The 18,953-nt window shown below is 34.7% G+C and overlaps 1 protein-coding gene across 1 annotated transcript in view; it reads left to right on the top strand.

The window, feature by feature from the left end:
* The window catches only part of VPS13C (vacuolar protein sorting 13 homolog C), a 176,367-nt gene that overhangs the window by 28,457 nt on the left and 128,957 nt on the right, over nucleotides 1–18,953 (top strand). The window contains exons 6-12 of the mRNA XM_037151046.2: nucleotides 5,575–5,684; nucleotides 8,922–8,981; nucleotides 11,303–11,362; nucleotides 12,457–12,537; nucleotides 14,493–14,550; nucleotides 15,992–16,119; nucleotides 17,106–17,212. Of these exons, the coding sequence (XP_037006941.2) occupies nucleotides 5,575–5,684; nucleotides 8,922–8,981; nucleotides 11,303–11,362; nucleotides 12,457–12,537; nucleotides 14,493–14,550; nucleotides 15,992–16,119; nucleotides 17,106–17,212 (604 nt within the window). The remainder of the gene's footprint in view (nucleotides 1–5,574; nucleotides 5,685–8,921; nucleotides 8,982–11,302; nucleotides 11,363–12,456; nucleotides 12,538–14,492; nucleotides 14,551–15,991; nucleotides 16,120–17,105; nucleotides 17,213–18,953) is intronic.

Consider the following 18,953-nt stretch of genomic DNA (forward strand, 5'->3'; position numbering starts at 1 on the left):
AGAACTTAACGTGTACTTTATGATCCTTTTATCATTTTACTTATATATATTCTTTCTTATTTGATGTCATTTTTTAAAATTGTTACGCCATGATTCTCAAAAAGTCAAACTATTTTCATAATAATACTAAGGCATTATTTGATTTTTCACTGTGTTGACTTTGGTGCTGATGGCATAAAGGGAGTGCTGAGTAAAATTGCTGGCTGCCTGAGCAGGAATCATGGCAGTGGCCCCAAATAGTGCTCATAGCCATTATATTTCTGACTCCCCTGTGCTCACAGTAAAAAAAAAAAAATAAAACTAAATAAAAAAAATCCCAATTTTACTTACAAGTGGCATTGATGAAGTAGGAAAACTTAAATAAACTTCAGCTCTTGAGTACATGATTCTTCAATATTTCATGTGACAAAAGAGGAAGTATACATAAAACACTTATGCACACTGAAGTGTAAGGTAAGTGTCTTACGGAAAAGCACTTGGTAGTTATTTGTCTTGCTATGTGAACTAGTTGCTTTTTTCAAGGAAAACCTTTTCACTTGGAAGAATGAATAACATTGGATGTTTGGAAGATACTTAAAAAAAAGCAAATTCATGGTAAACAGCTGCAGTATGTGTTGCCATGATAAGATTTGAGCTTTTGAGCAAAAATTAGAATTATTATTGTACTTGCTACCATGAGCTTGACAGCTTCCTAGTACTAAAACTGTTGAGATTTCTAGTGATGTTAACAAATGTGATTTTTGATATTAAATAATGGAGTGACTCAACATTCGGAAGATCTACATAGTTAATTGAAGTAATATTTCCATATTACCAAGGCATGATAAAAATTTCGGCATGTGTAAAAGTTCATTTAAAGTGCAGAGTGATTTTAATTTGGATGAAAAATTCATTAATAGACTTTTCAGATTCTAAGATGAAATCAGCCTTTAAGAACAACTACTTGTTGAGTTTGGGTACAGTATTCATAATTACATGAAAAAATGTTTCTCCCTTTTACTATTACATATCTGTAGTTAACTCATATTTTCTTCATATGCTTAGATCTAAACAACATAGCAGATCAAAGGCAGAAATGTATATGCAACTTCAGCTGTTTTTTACTAAGCTAGACATTAAAGAGATTTGTAGGAATGTGAAACCATGTCATTTTTCTCACTATAACTTTTAGTTTGGAAAATATATTTATTTTTCATAAATATATGTTATCTATACTATCATGGAAGGGTTTTTTAAGTGAGTTAATACATAAATATTTTAAAAATTCTGTAGTTTTGACTTCCATTATAGAAATATCAGAATCCATACCAATAAAAAGATGTTTATGGTTCTCAAATTTTATGTGTGTTAAAGGGACCCTGAGACCAAAATATTTGAAACTATTGACCAAAATATTAGAGAATGATTGGGAATCATACACTTATTATTCATCAGATTAAATAGACTCTTTCTCTAAAGAAGGATGTAATACCCAGATTAGATTTGGAACTATATTGACAGAATAAACATGGTGAGATCAAAGGCGAGACACAGCACTAGAACAAATGTGCAGTCAGAAATGCAGTAGGAAGGTCAGGTGAGAAAAATGAGTTGTGGGAGAATCGAAAGTACCTCAACATAATATTGGTCATATATGACAAACCCTCAGCCAGTTTTATACTCAGTGGTGAAAAACTGAAAGCTTTTCCTCTAAAATCAGGAACAAGACAAGGATGCCCACTCTCACCAATTTATTCAGCATAGTCTGGAAGTCCTAGCCAGAGCAAGCAGGCAAGAGAAAGAAATAAGTCATCCAAATTGGGAAGGAAGGAGTAAAAGTGTCACTTTTTGCAGATGACATGACTCTTTATATAGAAAACCCTAAAGATTCCCCCCCCCAAACTACTAGAGGCAATAAACAAATTCAGTGAAGTTGCAAGATAGAAAGTCAATTTACAAAAATCCACTGCTTTCCTTTATACTAACAATGAAACTTCAGAAATAGAAGTGAAGAAAATTCCTTTTGCAGTTGCATCCAAAAGAGACTGGAAAAGACATGAAATGGAAAGATGTTCCATGTTCATGGATTTGGAAGAATTAACAGTTAAAAATGTTCATATTACCAAAAGGAACATATAGATTTAATGCAGTCCCCATCAAAATCCTGAAGTCATTTTTTAAAGGAATAGGCCAAAAAAAATCATCAGATTTGTATGGAACTACAAAAGATCCCAAAGGGCCAAAGCAATCATAAGAAAAAAGAACAAAGTGAGAGGTATCATGTTACCTGACTTTAAATTATATTACAGAGCTATGGTAATCAAAACAGCATGGTATCGGCAGAAAAATAGATACACAGACCAATGGAACAGAATTAAGAGCCTAGAAATAAAACCATATGTATATGGGCAAATAGTTTTTGATAAAGGAGCCAAAACCACACAATGGAGAAAAGAAAACCTCTTCAATGATTGGTTCTGGGAAAATTGTAAAACTACATGCAAAAGAATGAAACTAGATTGCAGTTTTCCTGATTTATGAATTATTTCAAAATGGATCAAAGACCTACATAAAAGATCTGAAACAGCCCTGGCTGGTGTAGCTCAGTGGATTGAGCGCGGGCCTGCGAACCAGACAATCGCGGTTCGATTCCCAGTCAGGGCACATACTGGGGTTGCAGGCCAGTTCCCTGCAGGCCAGGTCCCAGCAGGGGATGCATGAAAGGCAACCATACATTGATGTTTCTCTCTCTCTCTCCTTCCCTTCCCCTCTAAAGATAAATAAATAAATAAATAAATAAATCTTTAAAAAAAAAAAAAAGATCTGAAACAGTAAGTTACATAGAGGAAAACATGGGTACTAAACTTATGGACCTTGATTGTAGATAACATTTTATGAATTTGACCCCAAAAGGAAGGGAAGTAAAGGCCAAAATAAGTGAATGAGACTATATCAAACTAAAAAGCTTTTGTACAGCAAAAGAAACCAACAACAAAACAAAAATGCAACCAATTTACTGGTAGATAATACTTGCAAACAACAACTCTGACAAGGGTTAATATCCAAAATATATAAATAACTCATATTATTGAACCTCAAACAAACCATTTAATTAAAAAACAGGCAGAAGATCTGAACAGATACCTCTTCCAAGAAGGCATAGAAACAAGACAGGGTATGACAAGTGTTGAAGTGGAAAGTGAAAGAAAGGGAACCATCATTCTCTGTTGGTGGGAATGTAAACTGGTATAGCTGCTATGGAAAACAGTATGGTTATTCCTCAGAAAACTAAGAATAGAGTTAGCATATGGCTCAGCTATTCTGGGTATCTACCTGAAAAACTTGAAAACACTTATTTGCAAAAATAGTGCACCTGTGTATTCATTGCAGCTTTATTCATGGTGGACAAGACATGGAGACAGCTGAAGTGTCCTTTGATAGAGGGTTCGATAGAGAAGATGTTGTACATACGTACTGTGCAATTCTACTCAGCCATAAGGAGAGGAAGTACTGCCACTTGTGACTACGTGGCTGGACCTTGAGAATATTATGCTAAGTGAAATAAGTCAGAAAAAGCCAAGAACCACATGATTTCTCTCATACGTGGGATGTAAAACTGAAACTCACAGACACAGACCGCAGTATGGTGGTTACCGGAAGGAAGGGAGTGGGGGCGAGCAAAGGATATAGGGGACCGAATATATGATGACAGGAGATGATTTGACTTTCAATGGTGGGAACGTAAGGCAGTATACAGATCACGTATCATAGAAATGTGTACTTGAAACCTATATAATCCTATATGATGACCAATGTCATCCCAATAAATTTAGTAAAAAAGCCTCAGCCTTTTATTCTAGTAATTCAGGATTTGGTTCTTAGCTTTTGTAATGGGAGGACTATTACAAAAATATCGAGGAAGAACAAATTTAAAATTCCAAGGAAATTTTGTGTATATTCTTTGAAATACATGTAACATTAAATGGATGTATGTATTTTATTATAATGTTCAGATGTGCATTTTTTTCATCTTTTTGAACAGTTACATGCTCTGTGCCAGATATTAGGATAAACTCTGTCCTTGTGAAGCTTGGGGGTAAGACAGTTGTGCAGACACTTCAAGGACAGTGTAATGGCTACTTAATAGAAGTCTGGTGAAGGAGTAGCTGTCCTGGAGCTGCTCTGAGTAGTTAGAGGCTTCCATAGGCATTGTTGCTAGACCTGAGATTTGTAAGCTTCCTGTGAGTTTGCCTAGTGAAGAACATCAGGGAGGGCACAGGGAATGTCACATGTAGAGACATTAGGCATTGGAAAGTTTTATTTTTGTCTTGGAAAGTATAAATGTTTCTGAAGTATCCAGTGCAAGGATGAGTGGCAGGGATAGAACAAAATAGGAAGATGGAGTCAAGTCATGAAAAGACCTTCTGTCTTTTATTTGGAAGCCTGCCTTTAAAAGAATTTGAACAGGGGACTAGCAAGCTGTTAATAGTGTTTTAGAAGGTAATAGTCTTGTAGTAGGATAGAAGGATGTTTAGTAGGAGTGGAGTGGAAATTAGAGGTAGAGGAGGCCATACAGAAACTTCCTCAAAAGTACAGAGTAGAGTTGATGCCTTGTTGAATGTAAAGATTTATAATTTGGATGTGACATAGGTGCTGGGTAAAGCCATAACATGAGGCAGTGCCAAATAAAAGGGGGTTAGGTTTTAATGAAATTATTAAGACAGGTGCAATGTACAGTTCAATGTACATTTTATGACCTTTTTGTATTTATATCCTTAAGTCATTAAAGGATTTTTCTTTTGAGAGCGATCATCCAGAGGAAGTCATCATTGTAAACCTACCCATTCATCACATTTGTATTCCTTTGTCCCTACCACATGTTAATCAAAAACTTTATCTGAAAGTTTTATATTCTGTCATTATTACATTTCCAATATTTTGGTAACATTGAAATTAAAATTAAACTTTGTGTTGTGAAAATTCATAAATATTATATAGAGGGCATTGTGTATGGATATTTTACCCAATTATTGTGTAATTGTACCTGCTAGATTATTTTCTAGATTAAAGAAGGTTGGTTATTCTAGACTAAGGAAGGTTTGTGAATTTCTATACTGAAATAACAAATCAGCTTAGAACAAAATAAGGTGAATTGTACTAGAATTTAATGTCAGAAAGAATTCTCTTGCTTTCTTTTCTGTCCTCTAGTCTGCTAACTTGAATTTTATCCTTTTCTCACTAAAATGCTTCCACTGAGAAGGACGTAAGCGTAAAAAGCACAAAAAACATTTTAAGAAACCTTTTAAAGGTCTTGATCGCTCAAAAGGTAGGTAAAAGTAGTTTTTACGCCATGTGTTATTTATACACATTGCCACTTAATTTCTGTCTTCTAAGGTAAAATGAATGTTAGATTACAATGTAACTTCAAAAATAAATAGTAAATTGGAAATGCATATTCAAATCTAAAATAAAACAAGGACACTAGAAAAGGGTGTAATTTCCATTGAGTAGTGCCTTAGCTATCCTGTGGTGTCATTGATTATCAGGTTTGTGAAAATTTCAACTCTTATGCTTGTATATTTCTGTTTTTTATAGATAAACCAAAAGAAGCCAGAAAGGATACATTTTTGGAAAAACTGGCAACTCAAGTAATTAAAAATGTACAAGTAAAAATCACAGACATTCACATTAAATATGAAGATGATGTAAGTTATTTCAGGTTCCTTAGTTTAGATTAGTAATTAAATTTGTATTTTATATTAATTTTGATATGTCTACATATGAATTATTTGTGCCCAGTTTTAAATCCATGATTGATTTTTTCCTGATGAGTACACTGCCATTTCTCCTTTCCTGTGATGGGACACTTGTGAGTGTCAATATGTAATAAAACCTGACAGTATGCTCCTTTCTAAAACTAATATGTGAGATTGCGTTTTGTCTTCAGTATTTATTTTGAATTTTGTTTGTCTTAAGACTTATACTACTCTAACTTTAAGAACTAATTTTCTTTTTATACTGACAAAAGTTCTTCCCAGAAATGATGGATTACCAATTATAGTGGCAGTTGGTGAAGAGGGGACAAAACCCAGGGCACTTGACTTGCCAGTGCCATTCTTTCGCTGTTCCATCCAGTTGGACTGAATACCCGCATCTGCTCATGTACATGGGCAACAATGTATTCAAAGATCTAACTCTATTTCTAACCCAAAGTTTAATATTAGTTGGTTAAGAACTGTTTTACTGATTTTATTTATTGATTTTATTAATTTTAGTTAAAATGTAGCAAGTATTGCTTTGTTTAAAGTTTGAAACGTATGTAAGAAACCTTGAGATTTTTCATTTACCTAAGAAATTGGAAATGTTATTCTATTTTCAAGATGTGTTGGCATTGTTTTTTTGTTTTTAATTTGCTTTTTAAGTTTGGATTAAATTAAAGCAATACTGACACTATAGGTTTTGTTTCACCTTTCTGATAAATTTCTTATGTAAATTAATGTTCAGTAAGACATGCTTGCAGTTTTTTTTAAAATTTTTTCCTTCAGTTTTTTAGTACGTATCATCTCTGACTTATACTTTTGGTTTTATGTAGTAATTAAACTGAATTTTGTTAACAAATAAATGTTTCAAAAACCTAACTACTCATCAGTGCCCTTACATAAAGCAAACGTAGGAGAATGAAATCTAGTCGACACATCATGGAAGTGAGAGAATTGTTCTTGAAGGTAATGGCATGTTGATGAGTGAGAAACCTCAGGTGGACCTGAAACTAAGCATTTGTTCATGAGCAGGTACAATTGGAAAAGGACACTGTTTCTCTCTCTTCAATGAAAAGAATACAGAGATGCACAGGAGTGGGATAAATAACATCATTTATGTTTAAATTGATGCCATCGACAAAATATATTAAAATAATATAAAAGGAAAAGAATTTTAAAGTGTAAAGGAATCTTCATTGTAGATTCGTCTTAATCCAATTTACCTTTAATTATTGTACCTAGAAGAATAATGAAAAATATAGTAGAGGAAGTGGGAGTAAGGAAGGTGTTGAGTTGGCCAAAGAGTCAGTTTAGTTTTTTCCACAAAATAAAAGATACATTTTTTGTTTTCACCAGTAACTTTATTGATTTGGATAGTTTAAGTGTGTTGGCTGTCTCCTGCTATTGGCTTCCAGTGGGTAGAGGATGCTGATACACATCTTCCACTGCCTAAGACAGCCCCATAGCAAAGAATTGTTTGCCAAAATGTCAGTAGTACCAAAAACTTCACAAATCACTTTGACATGTTCCAGTACCTCCTCCATACACTGTGCAAATCTTTTCATTTGCATTTCAGTTGTGTTTTTTACTTTTCTTGAAATAATAAAGCATAATATACCAAAAATGTTCGTATTTTCTTCACTTTCAATATTAAAATGGCTGCACAAAAAGTCACCAATTGTGATAGGTTTTTTTTTTTTAAGATTTTATTTATTTATTTTTTAGAGAGAGAGGAGGGAGGGAGAGAAACATCAATGTGTGGTTGCTTCTCACGTGGCCCCCACTGGGGACCTGGCCTGCAGCCCAGGCATGTGCCCTGACCGGAATCGAACTGGCGACCCTTTGCTCTGCAGGCCCACACTCAATACACTGACCCACACCAGCCTGGGTGATAGTTTTTTTTTTTTTTTTTTTTAAATGAATGCAGATTGGACAGCTGTCACAATACAGTCTAACAAAATTGTTTTGAATGAAGTTAAAGACAAGTAAGCACTACTAGAGCTATTGTACAGAAAACAGTAAACAGACGTTTTGGCCAACCCACTATAATAATTATCACAAAGATGCTCATTGGATGATAGTAGTTTGTGAGTGATACACAGGCAGCTGAGGACTTACGTATGTTTCACTGAAGTTCCTTCTAATTAGCTGCAAGTTGTTCTGAGCTAGTTATCTGTAGGTATAAAAAGATGAGTGTGGGAATATAGGAAAATATGTTGCCATAATCATAATATATCTGATATCAAAAAGCTATTCATACTTTTCATCTCTGTCACATCCTACATATTTCCTATTTGAGAAGGGTTTATGTGACTAAACTCTGGAGTCACTGTTGGGAGATTTGGAACGTTATTTTTCCTCCTCTTTCTAGTTTCCCTAGGTTCTGTCACAACCAAAAAACTATGACTTGGACATTTTCTAGATGTTTAAAACAACGACACTATACACATTGTGTCATTTAAGCACTGTTTGAGCACTTAAATTATGTGCTTAAACTATACCTTTAGTTTAAGCACATAGTTTAAGTACTGGGTAGGTACTGAAGATCAAAATAGAACACCTGTGTAGTTAGTGGATGAGAGGGTGCACCAGAGACTCTCCTCTCTCCTTCCCTTCCCCTCTAAAGATAAATAAATAAAATCTTTAAAAAAAAATAGAACAAAAGTTTAATATTGGCAGATTTGGGGTTAAGAGACTAGAGAAATTAAATATTAAGAATCTTAGGCATTTCTGTCAAAATACATTTTTGAAATGTCAAGGAAATTGAAACTTAAAGAGATAGTGTACATATCTAAGTGTGAACATCTTAACTGTTTTAAAAATAACTTAGTGGCAGTGTTATTCTCTGTGACACTTTGTTTTATTTATTTATGAAGAACACCTTTAATGTTATACATAAAGAGACACTCTCTTTTTAACTATCTTGACAAGAATTTGTTTAGTTGTAGTGAGTCTCCTCATTTCTAGTACAAAAAGAGTTTCACTGGGGAAATACGAGTGTCATGCCTACAAAATATGGATAATTTCAGCCATGTTATTGCCTTCTTCCCCTTTCTTCACAGTCCATTTGGTTTGTGTGACTTATTTGTAAGCTGATTCCTCTGTGCTGCCTGTTATAAAGAGGGGAACATGGACTCACCTTCACCATCAGTATATTTTAATGTCACCTTTCTTCTTTGATAGATTACTGATCCAAAGCGGCCTCTTTCGTTTGGTGTCACGCTGGGAGAACTTAGTTTGTTGGTAATGTTGGACTTATTTTAAATATTTGTGGGACCTGTAAAACATTCTCAAATCATGGGGTCAATTGCCTAAAATCAACTCTTGCTACAAACAGCTATTTTATTTTATGTATCATCTTTCTAAAACTTTTCTAGGAGTTCAAAATCTTTAGTGATTACTATTATATTCTCAGACTATTTTGATTTATGTTTGAATTTAACAAATACCCAAACATCAATATCAAACATTCTGAAATATAAAAGCTGTCTCTTAAACATGTAAGAAAGTAGGGGAGGATAAATTTCTATAGAGTCATGTTCTTATTTTTGGTTAGGTAGATAGAATTTCCAAGTAGCTTATATGTGTATATGTGTTTGTATGTACATGTGTGTATCATCTGAGATGTATGTAAGTAATTTATTTTGATTAAGTATTTTATATTGTAGTTTGGTTTTTCTCTTAAAGGTCTTTACGGATGGAGAGTATGTATGTCCAGATTAGCCACTTTTTTCCCATTAGGGAAAACTAAGTGGTAGGAAACATGTTTTAAAGTTAAGGACAGTAAAGAGTAAGTCATGCTGGGTACATGTTTGCCTTATGGTTAGTTATATGGATAGGGCCTTAGAGAAAGAAGAGGAAAAATGAAAGAGAGAGAGACTGCCAGAGGAACAGAAAAAAAGGGCATGTTTACAGGGAGGCCTTAGGAAGAGCACATGCATCCAGAGGCAGAGATGCATATTGAGTGGAAGCCCAAAGCAGAAACATTAACGGAAAAGAACCAGAGAAACAGGAAAGGGAGCCAGGAAGCTAATGTTTAATATTCAGTTTGTCATCTGCATATTTCCAAAGTGAATTTGAAGTAACTTACTATCAAGAATACCTTCAAAGAGACCAACATCTGTGTCCTGGAAGGTAGAAACATACTTGTGACAAAACAAAAAAATAAGAAATAGTCAAATACTTGCCGTTGACTAATAATAGACAGGCATACTAGTACATAAGATTGAAGCCTAGCATTCAGGGTGTGTGCTGTTTGATTCTCTGTATCTTTGCTCAGGCTCTTCATGCTGTTTTCTCAGTATATGTTATGCTCTTCCCTTTGCCTGCCTGGCAGTTCTATTCAGATTTTAATACGTGTATGAGATAATTAGCTTGTCTTCTTTCCTATTCCTTTTTTATTTCCTTTTTAGAATTTATCACTCCTTGTTTTATGCTCCTCATTATATTTTAAGAAAGCACCTGTAACATGTTACTGTACTGGTTTCCATGTTGGGCTCCTGCTGCTAACATTCATTCATTCATTCCCTGATGCGGTATGAAATAAAATGCAGTATCGAAAAAATAAAGCCTTTGGCACATTGGCTGGCTGCAACAGTAAACTTACCTCTTTTTGTGTCCATACCATTTCTTTCTCCTCTCTTTCTAATTATAATTGAACTTTGTAAGTAATCTCCCCACCTCTGATCTGGATCTTATCCTTCCCCATGTCCTCAGGAGCCCTCCTCACCTTCATGTCTTTCTTTTAGTCAGTTTCCTTCTCTTTCCTAAATCTTCAACTCCCTTTCCTCCATCCCTGCCTTCCTCCCTCCACCATACTCCTTTTTGTAAGCATTTAAATATAATCAAGTGTCTCCTTACAACAAAAATTTAAAAGCCTTTTCTAAACCTTCTATTCCTCCCAGGGCCCATCTAACTACCTGCCTTCTCTTTCTCTTCTTTCTAACTAAACTTTTTGAGAGAATTTTCTGCCTTTTCTTTCTTTCCCCGCCTCCTATTGACTCCCTACCCTTTGCCCTCTGACTCTAATACTCCACTGAAACTGTTCTTAGCAAATTCATTGGTAGCACCCTGGCTGCTAAATAGGTTTACTTCAGTTTATTTCATTGCAGCATTTGGCATTGCTGACCATGCTGATTTCCTGAAAACGTGGTCTTGCTATGATTTCCCTATTCTCCTGGTTTTCTTCCTACTTTGCAGTAATAAATTGATTTTTAAAAAAAAGAATGTGGACCTTTTTTAATAGCTTATAGGCAAATTCTCTTGTTATTAATCATACCCAATTCCTTTCATACTTCAGACATGTAGTAGCTCAGTAATTATTTTCTGGATGAATTAACTCATTTAAATTAGAGCCTACTCAGTTCTGTTTTCACTGTTGTCCTTTGATTTTTGTCTAAAGATATGTAAAGGAACAGATTGCTGGAGCAGCCAATATGAGCTATATGTGTTTTCTTCCTAAGTTACTTTGTTATAGTTTACAAATATTAGAGTACTATTTTGAGATACATATTGTATCTCACAGTGAATTCTGTATTTCACAGTGAATTCTTTTTTTCTTTTAGACTGCAAATGAACACTGGACTCCGTGTGTATTAAATGAAGCAGAAAAAATTATATACAAGGTATTAGACTATATTAAAATTTCTTGATTTTTTTAGGTATGAACACAGTGTATTTTCATGAGAAACCTTGATGGAGCAGAATGTGCCATTGGAGTGTGAGTTAAACATCTAGGGTCTAGTTTTGGTAATGCTACTTAATATACCAAAAGTTACATAACTTTCTAAAACCACTTAACTATTTTGAGGCTTAGGTTTTTCACCTAGCACATAAAGAAACTGTACAAAATTAACATATCCTAGCTTGTATTTTATGGAGCATTAGGTAATCGAGATACTGGATTTGTAGAAAAATATTCTGTGGTCAGGCAAGATTACTGATTAAAGTATTAAACCACACATAGTTGAACAGTTATATTTCATTTTGTTTTAAACTACAGAACTCCACAATACTTTTAATATGCTAATAAACATTGTGAATATTCAAAAGAGATATTTAGTATGTAGCTTTCCCCACATAGTTGATCATAGAATTCTCTCCGCTAACTCCCACTGTGAATAGCCATTCATATCCATTGGAGGAATCATACTGTTTTATTCAGCAAAACATGTACAGGGGCTGTTAAAAACTAAATTCTCACCCTGACTGGTATGGCTCAGTGGATTGAGCACTGGCCTGTGAAGAAGAGTTGCTGGTTTGATGCCCAGTAAAGGCACATGCCAGAGTTGTGGGCCAGGACCCTAGTAGGGGCATGCAGGAGGCAACCATGCATTGACATTTCTCTCCTCTTCTTTCTCTTTCCCTTCCCCTCTGTCTAAAAATAAATAAATTTTAAAAGCCCCTAAATTCTCAATAAATATTAGACAATTGAATGAATGGATTCCCTTGGAAATAGTGTTTCTGGAAGCACCATTTAGCAAATACTAGATTAATCATAAAGTCTGAATAGCATGTATACAATTTCCCTCATTTTTACACTTAGCCAAAAGGCTAAGAAGCTATTATTTTCCCCATTTTTGCATTACTTTCTTTCTTTTAGAAGTTCAAAATGGCAATTGGATAATTTTAGAATGCGGAACATGAGAAGAATCTTTTAATATTGGTTCATAATATCAGTGTATTAGTTGCTTGACCTCTTTCAATTTTTCTTTTATAGCTTATCCGACTTGATAGCCTTAGTGCCTACTGGAATGTAAACTGCAGCATGTCTTACCAGGGATCAAGGGAACAGATTTTGGTAATTTCTGTTTTTACCTGGAAGAGCTAACTACACTCACTAAATTTATTTAATGAAGAGATTTTTAATGAGGATAGGATAGCAGTCTTTTGTTGACATTGTATATAATAAAATCAGAAGTATGAAATACAGTATTTGGTATCTATTCTGTCTGTATTTTTAAAAAGCACCCTTGTTTTTGAAGATATTTGTGAAATCATGCACTAAAGAGTGAGATGAGAACCTGTACTATTAAATCAAAACTGCATTTATAGTTTTTATTGGTTTGGCCAAAAAGTTTATTCGGTTATTTTCCCTACAATAGTTCTAGTAGCACTTAGTTGTCTTTAACTTCATTTGAAACAGTTTTGTTAGACTGTGTTGTGACAGCTGTCATATTGGTGTGCATTTATTTATTTATTTTTAATTGTTGACAGATTTTTATCTGTTTAAATTTTATCTGTTTTAGAAAACACAACAGTTATTTTATCGTTTTTCTTCATTACTATTTAGTCCCCTTATCAAAATCAGTGAGTTTTTGAGGAGCCATTTTTAACACTGAAGATGGAAGAAAATGTATGTGGTTATGTTAATTGCTTTGATGTTGGGTTCCATGTAAGTTCAGCAAAAAAACCCTTGACCATGGTCCCTCGTGTGATTCTCTACTTAAACATAATGAAGATATTCCATTTTTAAAACAAATTGTGACAGGCAATGAAAAGTGGATACTTTAATGCAGAATGGGAGAGATCACGAGGACAAGCAAAGTGAATCATCACCAATAGGCTGGTCTTCATCCAAAGAAGATGGTGCTTTGTTCATGGTGGGACTGGAAGGGAGTCCTCTATTATAAGCTCCATCCGGAAAACCAAGTGACTAATTCCAACAACTATTGCTCCCAATTAGGCCAGCTGAAATTAGCACTTGATGAAAAGCATCCAGAATTTGTCAACAGAAAATGTATGGTATTCCATCTGGAAAATGCATGACTACATTTTAGTTTCATGATCAGGCAAAAACTGTTACAGCTTGGTTGGGAAGTTTTGATTCATCCACTGTATTCACCAGACATTGTGCCTTCAGGTTTCCATTTATTTTGGTCTTTACAAAATTCTCTTAATGGAAAAAATTTCAGTTCCCTGGAAGGCTGCAAAAGGCACCTGAAATAGTCCTTTGCCCCAAAAAGATAAAAAGTTTTGGGAAGATGGAATCATGAACTTGTCTGAAAGGTGGTAGAAAGTAGTGGAACAAAATGGTGAATATGCTGTTCAATAAAGTTATTGGTGAAAATGAAAAATGTGTCTTTTACTTAAAAACTGAACTAACTTTTTGGCCAATCCAATACATTTTTATTTCGATAGCATCTAGTTGCACAGTCATGTTTTATATGAAAATAATTACTTGAAGAGTATTGTGTCTGCGTCCATACCACCCTGAACATGCCTGATCTTGTCTGAAGAGTGTTATAAATGAAGATGATACCTTTCATATCTTAAGACTATATTCTTAGCAAATGTTTTAAGCACTTGTGATAATAATTTCCTAAACAATGTAAGATTAATTTAAAACTTTCCTGTGCTAAACCATGTTTATTTACTTAGAGGAGAAAAGAGCAGTTGAATTTTGGAACTGAATTATTTCTAAGATTCCATCTCTTATTCCTCAGATACTGTAACACAAATAATTTGCCTCTGTCTAAAAATTGAGATCCATGTTCATGGGCATTACATAAATATATATTTTTAAAGTCATAATGTTGCAATGTTTCTAGATACTTATATTTTTAAAAATTATCTTGTATATTTCATTCTAAGGACATATGTCTATAAATAATACTTAGGTTTTTTAATGGATTACTAATTCTAAAGATGGAAATAAGGTTACTGATTTAAGACCAAATATTTATTTTTGTATGTGTGGCTGAATATGTGTGTATTCTATTTTTAATTTTTATGTAATTTAAATTTTTTGTTTAGGATCACCTGAAAAGTGAAATTCTTACAAGTAATGATATACTTCCAAACCACCAATATAGTAAGTAATGGCAAAATTTTATTTCATATTACATGTAGCTTGTTATTAAATACTTTAGTATACTTTTTCTGATAAAATTACTTTGACAAAAAAGAGTATTTTATACCCTAATATGTAGCATGTTTGGATTAAAAGTAATTATTTAGGAATAGATTATAATGCATGCACTGCTGGAAGGACAGTATGGCTGTAGTTCACTGCCAGCAGCTAACCCCCTGACCCGCATGTTTCCCTCTTTCTTTGTTATCATTTTTGTTTTTAGAAATTAGGCTTTCTTTGCTTTGCTTAATAACTAATTCTCAGAGATCCTGGTATTTAGGTCACCTCAAGCATGTCACTATTGCAGTGTTAAGACAAATGAACCAACCACATTAGAGATTTTTTTTAAGTGAGTTTTTTTTTGGCAGCCTCACTATAATTTTAAGTAGATCTCTAACAAATCTGCCTGCTTATTTATCTCATCTTTGTCTCTGTTTCCATTTCCATTTCATTCTGAAGAAGCTATTGGTTTGTTTATATTTAGTATGCCCTTATGTTCATTCTCAAAATTTATGCACATGTTCTTTTGTATTCCATATTACTCTGGTTCAGTTTTTGTTTTCTTCACATTCTTTTACTGCGGATTGCCATTATATGAGAGTTGGTACTTCCTCTCTCTGTTCATTGATCTCTCTGTTTAATGACGACAGTCATTAATGTTGCTAGTTTGTGGAAACATTTTTACTTATGAAAGACCTAGGAAAAAATCTACAACTTCATTTTTAGGCATCTTTCACTTATAAATAGCACCTAAATTAAAGTTTTATACTGTCATACTATATACTATATAAGGTACTATAATTTATATAATTTTAATACTGTTCATAGTTAATATTTATCACTTTACTTTGCTCTTTTATCTTCCCTAGTATACCTTTTCATACTACTCAACTTCAAGAATATTTTCTTTAATTTATTGTAAGAATTTGTGCAGTGCTTGTCTTGAAAATTATAAAATGGTAAACAATTTTTTTCTGGGTAGTGTGAATTTTATTCCTGGTTCTGTTCCTAAATTCTGCCAGTGATTAAATAAGAAATTAATCAGGTTTTATTTCCTACCTTTATTAGTATTTTAAATGATTAATAAAATCACTAAATGTCTTGTAGCAAGGAAGAGAAGCCTAATTTTACACAGAGTCTGAGTTACCAAGAGTAGATTGTATATTGGACATTTCTTACTTAGAAGCATAGGACCCTAATTACCTTTTGGGAGAGTCCACTTTAACCATTGAACTTGACAGTTGGTAACAATGCAAATAGATACTTAAATACTTTTTTGGTAGCTACTTTTGTACATACTTTTGACCATTTTTCTTTACTTTCAGGGTAACATTGTTTTTATAATTATTTATAATTGTTCATATGTAAGGGCATATAAAGGTATCTTCTAATGTGGTATCAGTTTTCCAGCCAATATCAGCCTCTGCAAAACTCTACATGAATCCGTATGCAGAAACAGAGCTCAAAACACCCAAACTTGATTGGAACATAGAAGTCCAAAATATTGCTATTGAACTAACCAAACCTCAGGTACGATTTAGTTGGACATTTCTAACTTTGATTAGCCTGGAATCTTGACTGCTTTTGTCATTTGTGATTATTCCTTTTACATTGTTCTGATGGTTCTTTTGCTTTGTTATGTTGAGATTTGACTTGTAAAAGTAGGTGTACTATACATATGTTTAAACAAGAAACTATATATCAGATATAAGAGGTAGTTGTATTTTATCTGATATTTACCTCATTCATGGAGAATCTTACCAAATTACAGTGAATGACATTATTTCCATTTAATTCCCAATTGTTGATGGAGATTTTAATGTGTTTTTTTCCTCAGATATTAATAGCAGGCACTCATATTAAAATTGTTTACTTTTTCTTTAGAACAGCTATGTTGACAGCCTTTTCTTTTCCATTTGTTTCTGGAGTTTGGTCACATGCCCAGGAGTTTGGATAACAGACATGGAGAAGTGAAAGGAGGACAAAGATTTAACTAATTGAGCTTTCGGTCCTATGCAGTCTAATAAAAATACAATGCGAGTTATATATGCAACTAAATTTTCTAGTAGCTACATTAGCAAAGTGAAAAGATGAAATAACAAAATTATTAGTATTTTCTTTAACCTGCCTACAATGTTACTGTTTTAACATGCAATCCATATAAAAAGTTAAGGTATTTTACATCTTTTATTTTTGTAAGTCTCTGAAATCTGAGGTATATTTTACACTTAAAATATATTTAAGTTCAGACTATCCATATATTAAGTGCTAAATAGCCATATGGTAACCCTTAGGTAGAAACGCATTATGAGAAATAGAGAAGAGGCTTGTCCTTTTCTTTATTTTATCTGTAGTCATGTTACGAATGGGTGTTTTCCCTGTCTGAGCTGTTGTATTTACCAGATACACAGATTTGTTGTGTCGGTGGGCAGACGAGCAGTTAAGTAGCTTTATCTTACTGAAGTGTTCGTTCATGTGTGCAATCTAATCAATGCAACTTTGTTTTTGTTTAATAGTACCTAAGTATGATTGACCTTTTGGAGTCAGTGGATTACATGGTTAGAAATGCCCCTTACAGAAAATATAAACCTTATTTACCACTTCATACCAATGGTCGACAGTGGTAAGTTAGAATTTTTTTTTAAATAAGAAACATGTAATCATACAGTTAGTGGGTCTCAGAGTTAAGACACCTTTAAAGCCATGTAATGAAGCTACCTTTTTCTTTTTTTTAAAATTTTTTTATTGATTATGCTGTTACAGTTGTTCTATTACCCCCTTCATTCCCCTCCACCCTACCCCCCCATCCCCACCATTACCCCCCTTTAGTTTATGACCATGTGTCTCAAGTCCTTTAGATTCTTATTTCCCATGCTATTCTTGCCCCCCCATCTATTTTCTATCTACTGTCTATGCTACTTATTTTCTGTACCTTCTCCCCCCTTCTACTCCTCCCACTCCCCTGTTGCTAACCTTCCTTGAGATCTTCCTTTCTATGTTTCCACTCCTGATCTAGCTGTCCTTTTAGTTTGCTTTTGTTTTAGGTGTGGTTGTTAATAACTGTGAGTTTGCTGTCCTTTCACTGTTCATGTTTCTTTAACTTCTTTTTCTTAGATAAGTCCCTTTAACATTTCATATAATAAGGGCTTGGTGATGATGAACTCCTTGAATTTGATCTTATCTGAGAAGCACCTTATCTGTCCTTCCATTCTAAATGAAAGTTTTGCTGGATAGAGCAATCTTGGTTATAGGTCTTTAGATTTCATGACTTGGAATACCTCTTTCCAGCCCCTTCTTGCCTATAAGGTCCCTTTTGAGAAATCCGCTGACAGTCTGATGGGGACTCCTTTGTAGGTGACTGTCCCCTTAGCTCTTGCTGCTTCTAGGATTCTCTCCTTCATTTTAATCTTGGCTAATGTAATGATGATGTGCCTTGGTGTGTTCCTTCTTGGGTCCAACTTCTTTGGGACTCTCTGAGCTTCCTGGATTTCCTGGAAGTCTATTTCCTTTGCCAGATTGGGGAAATTCTCCTTTATTATTTGTTCAAATAAGTTTTCCACTGGTGGCTGTGCCTTTCCCCCTTCTGGTACCCCTATAATTCGGATGTTGGAGCGTTTAAAGATGCCCTGGAGGTTCCTAAGACTCTCCTCATTTCTTTGAATTCTTGCTTCTTGACTCTTTTCTGTTTGGCCATTATTTGCTTTCTTCTGGTCCACTCCATTGATTTGAGTCCCAGTTTCCTTTTCATTGCTATTGGTGTCCTGTGCAATTCCATTCATTTCAATTAGTTTCGCCTTCATATATTTGTCTAATTTGTGGCTGTAATCAACCAGTTCTGTGAGGATCCTGGTGACCAGTGTTTTAAACTGTGCGTCTGAGAGTTTTGCTATTTCGTCATCGCTTAGATTTATAGGCTCTGGGGCTTTGAGATCTTCTTGAGCCATATTTGGTCTGTTCTGGCCCTTTAAGTGTGAGGAGCGGCGCCTTGGACTCCCAGGTGGCTGGGTTGTGACGCTGTATGTGGGGGCGTGGTCAGAGTGGGGAAATGGCGACCCCCTCTGCTGTTTTGCGCCCCTGGGTGAGGAGCAGCGCTTTAGGTGGTTCACCAGGGCCGGGCCAGTCAGAGTCGCTGGGTTATGACGCTGTATGTGGAGATGGGGTCAGAGCAGGGAAATGGCGGCGCCCTCCCTGCCGCTTGCTGACCCGCTGGGTTCCGGTCCAATCGCCCGCTCCCTGGCTTGTCTGTCCCTGCACAAATGCGCGACCACAGTCAACCCGCAGCCCTGCTCCCTCACTGTTTCCCCCCGAGGTCCCTCGCTTAGTTGCTGGCTCGGTTGCTCACTAGGTCCACCCCTGTGCCTGGA

Source organism: Artibeus jamaicensis, unplaced genomic scaffold, assembly GCF_021234435.1.
Source record: "Artibeus jamaicensis isolate MK-2021 breed Jamaican fruit bat unplaced genomic scaffold, CSHL_Jam_final contig_548, whole genome shotgun sequence".
Classification (NCBI taxonomy): Eukaryota; Metazoa; Chordata; class Mammalia; order Chiroptera; family Phyllostomidae; genus Artibeus; species Artibeus jamaicensis.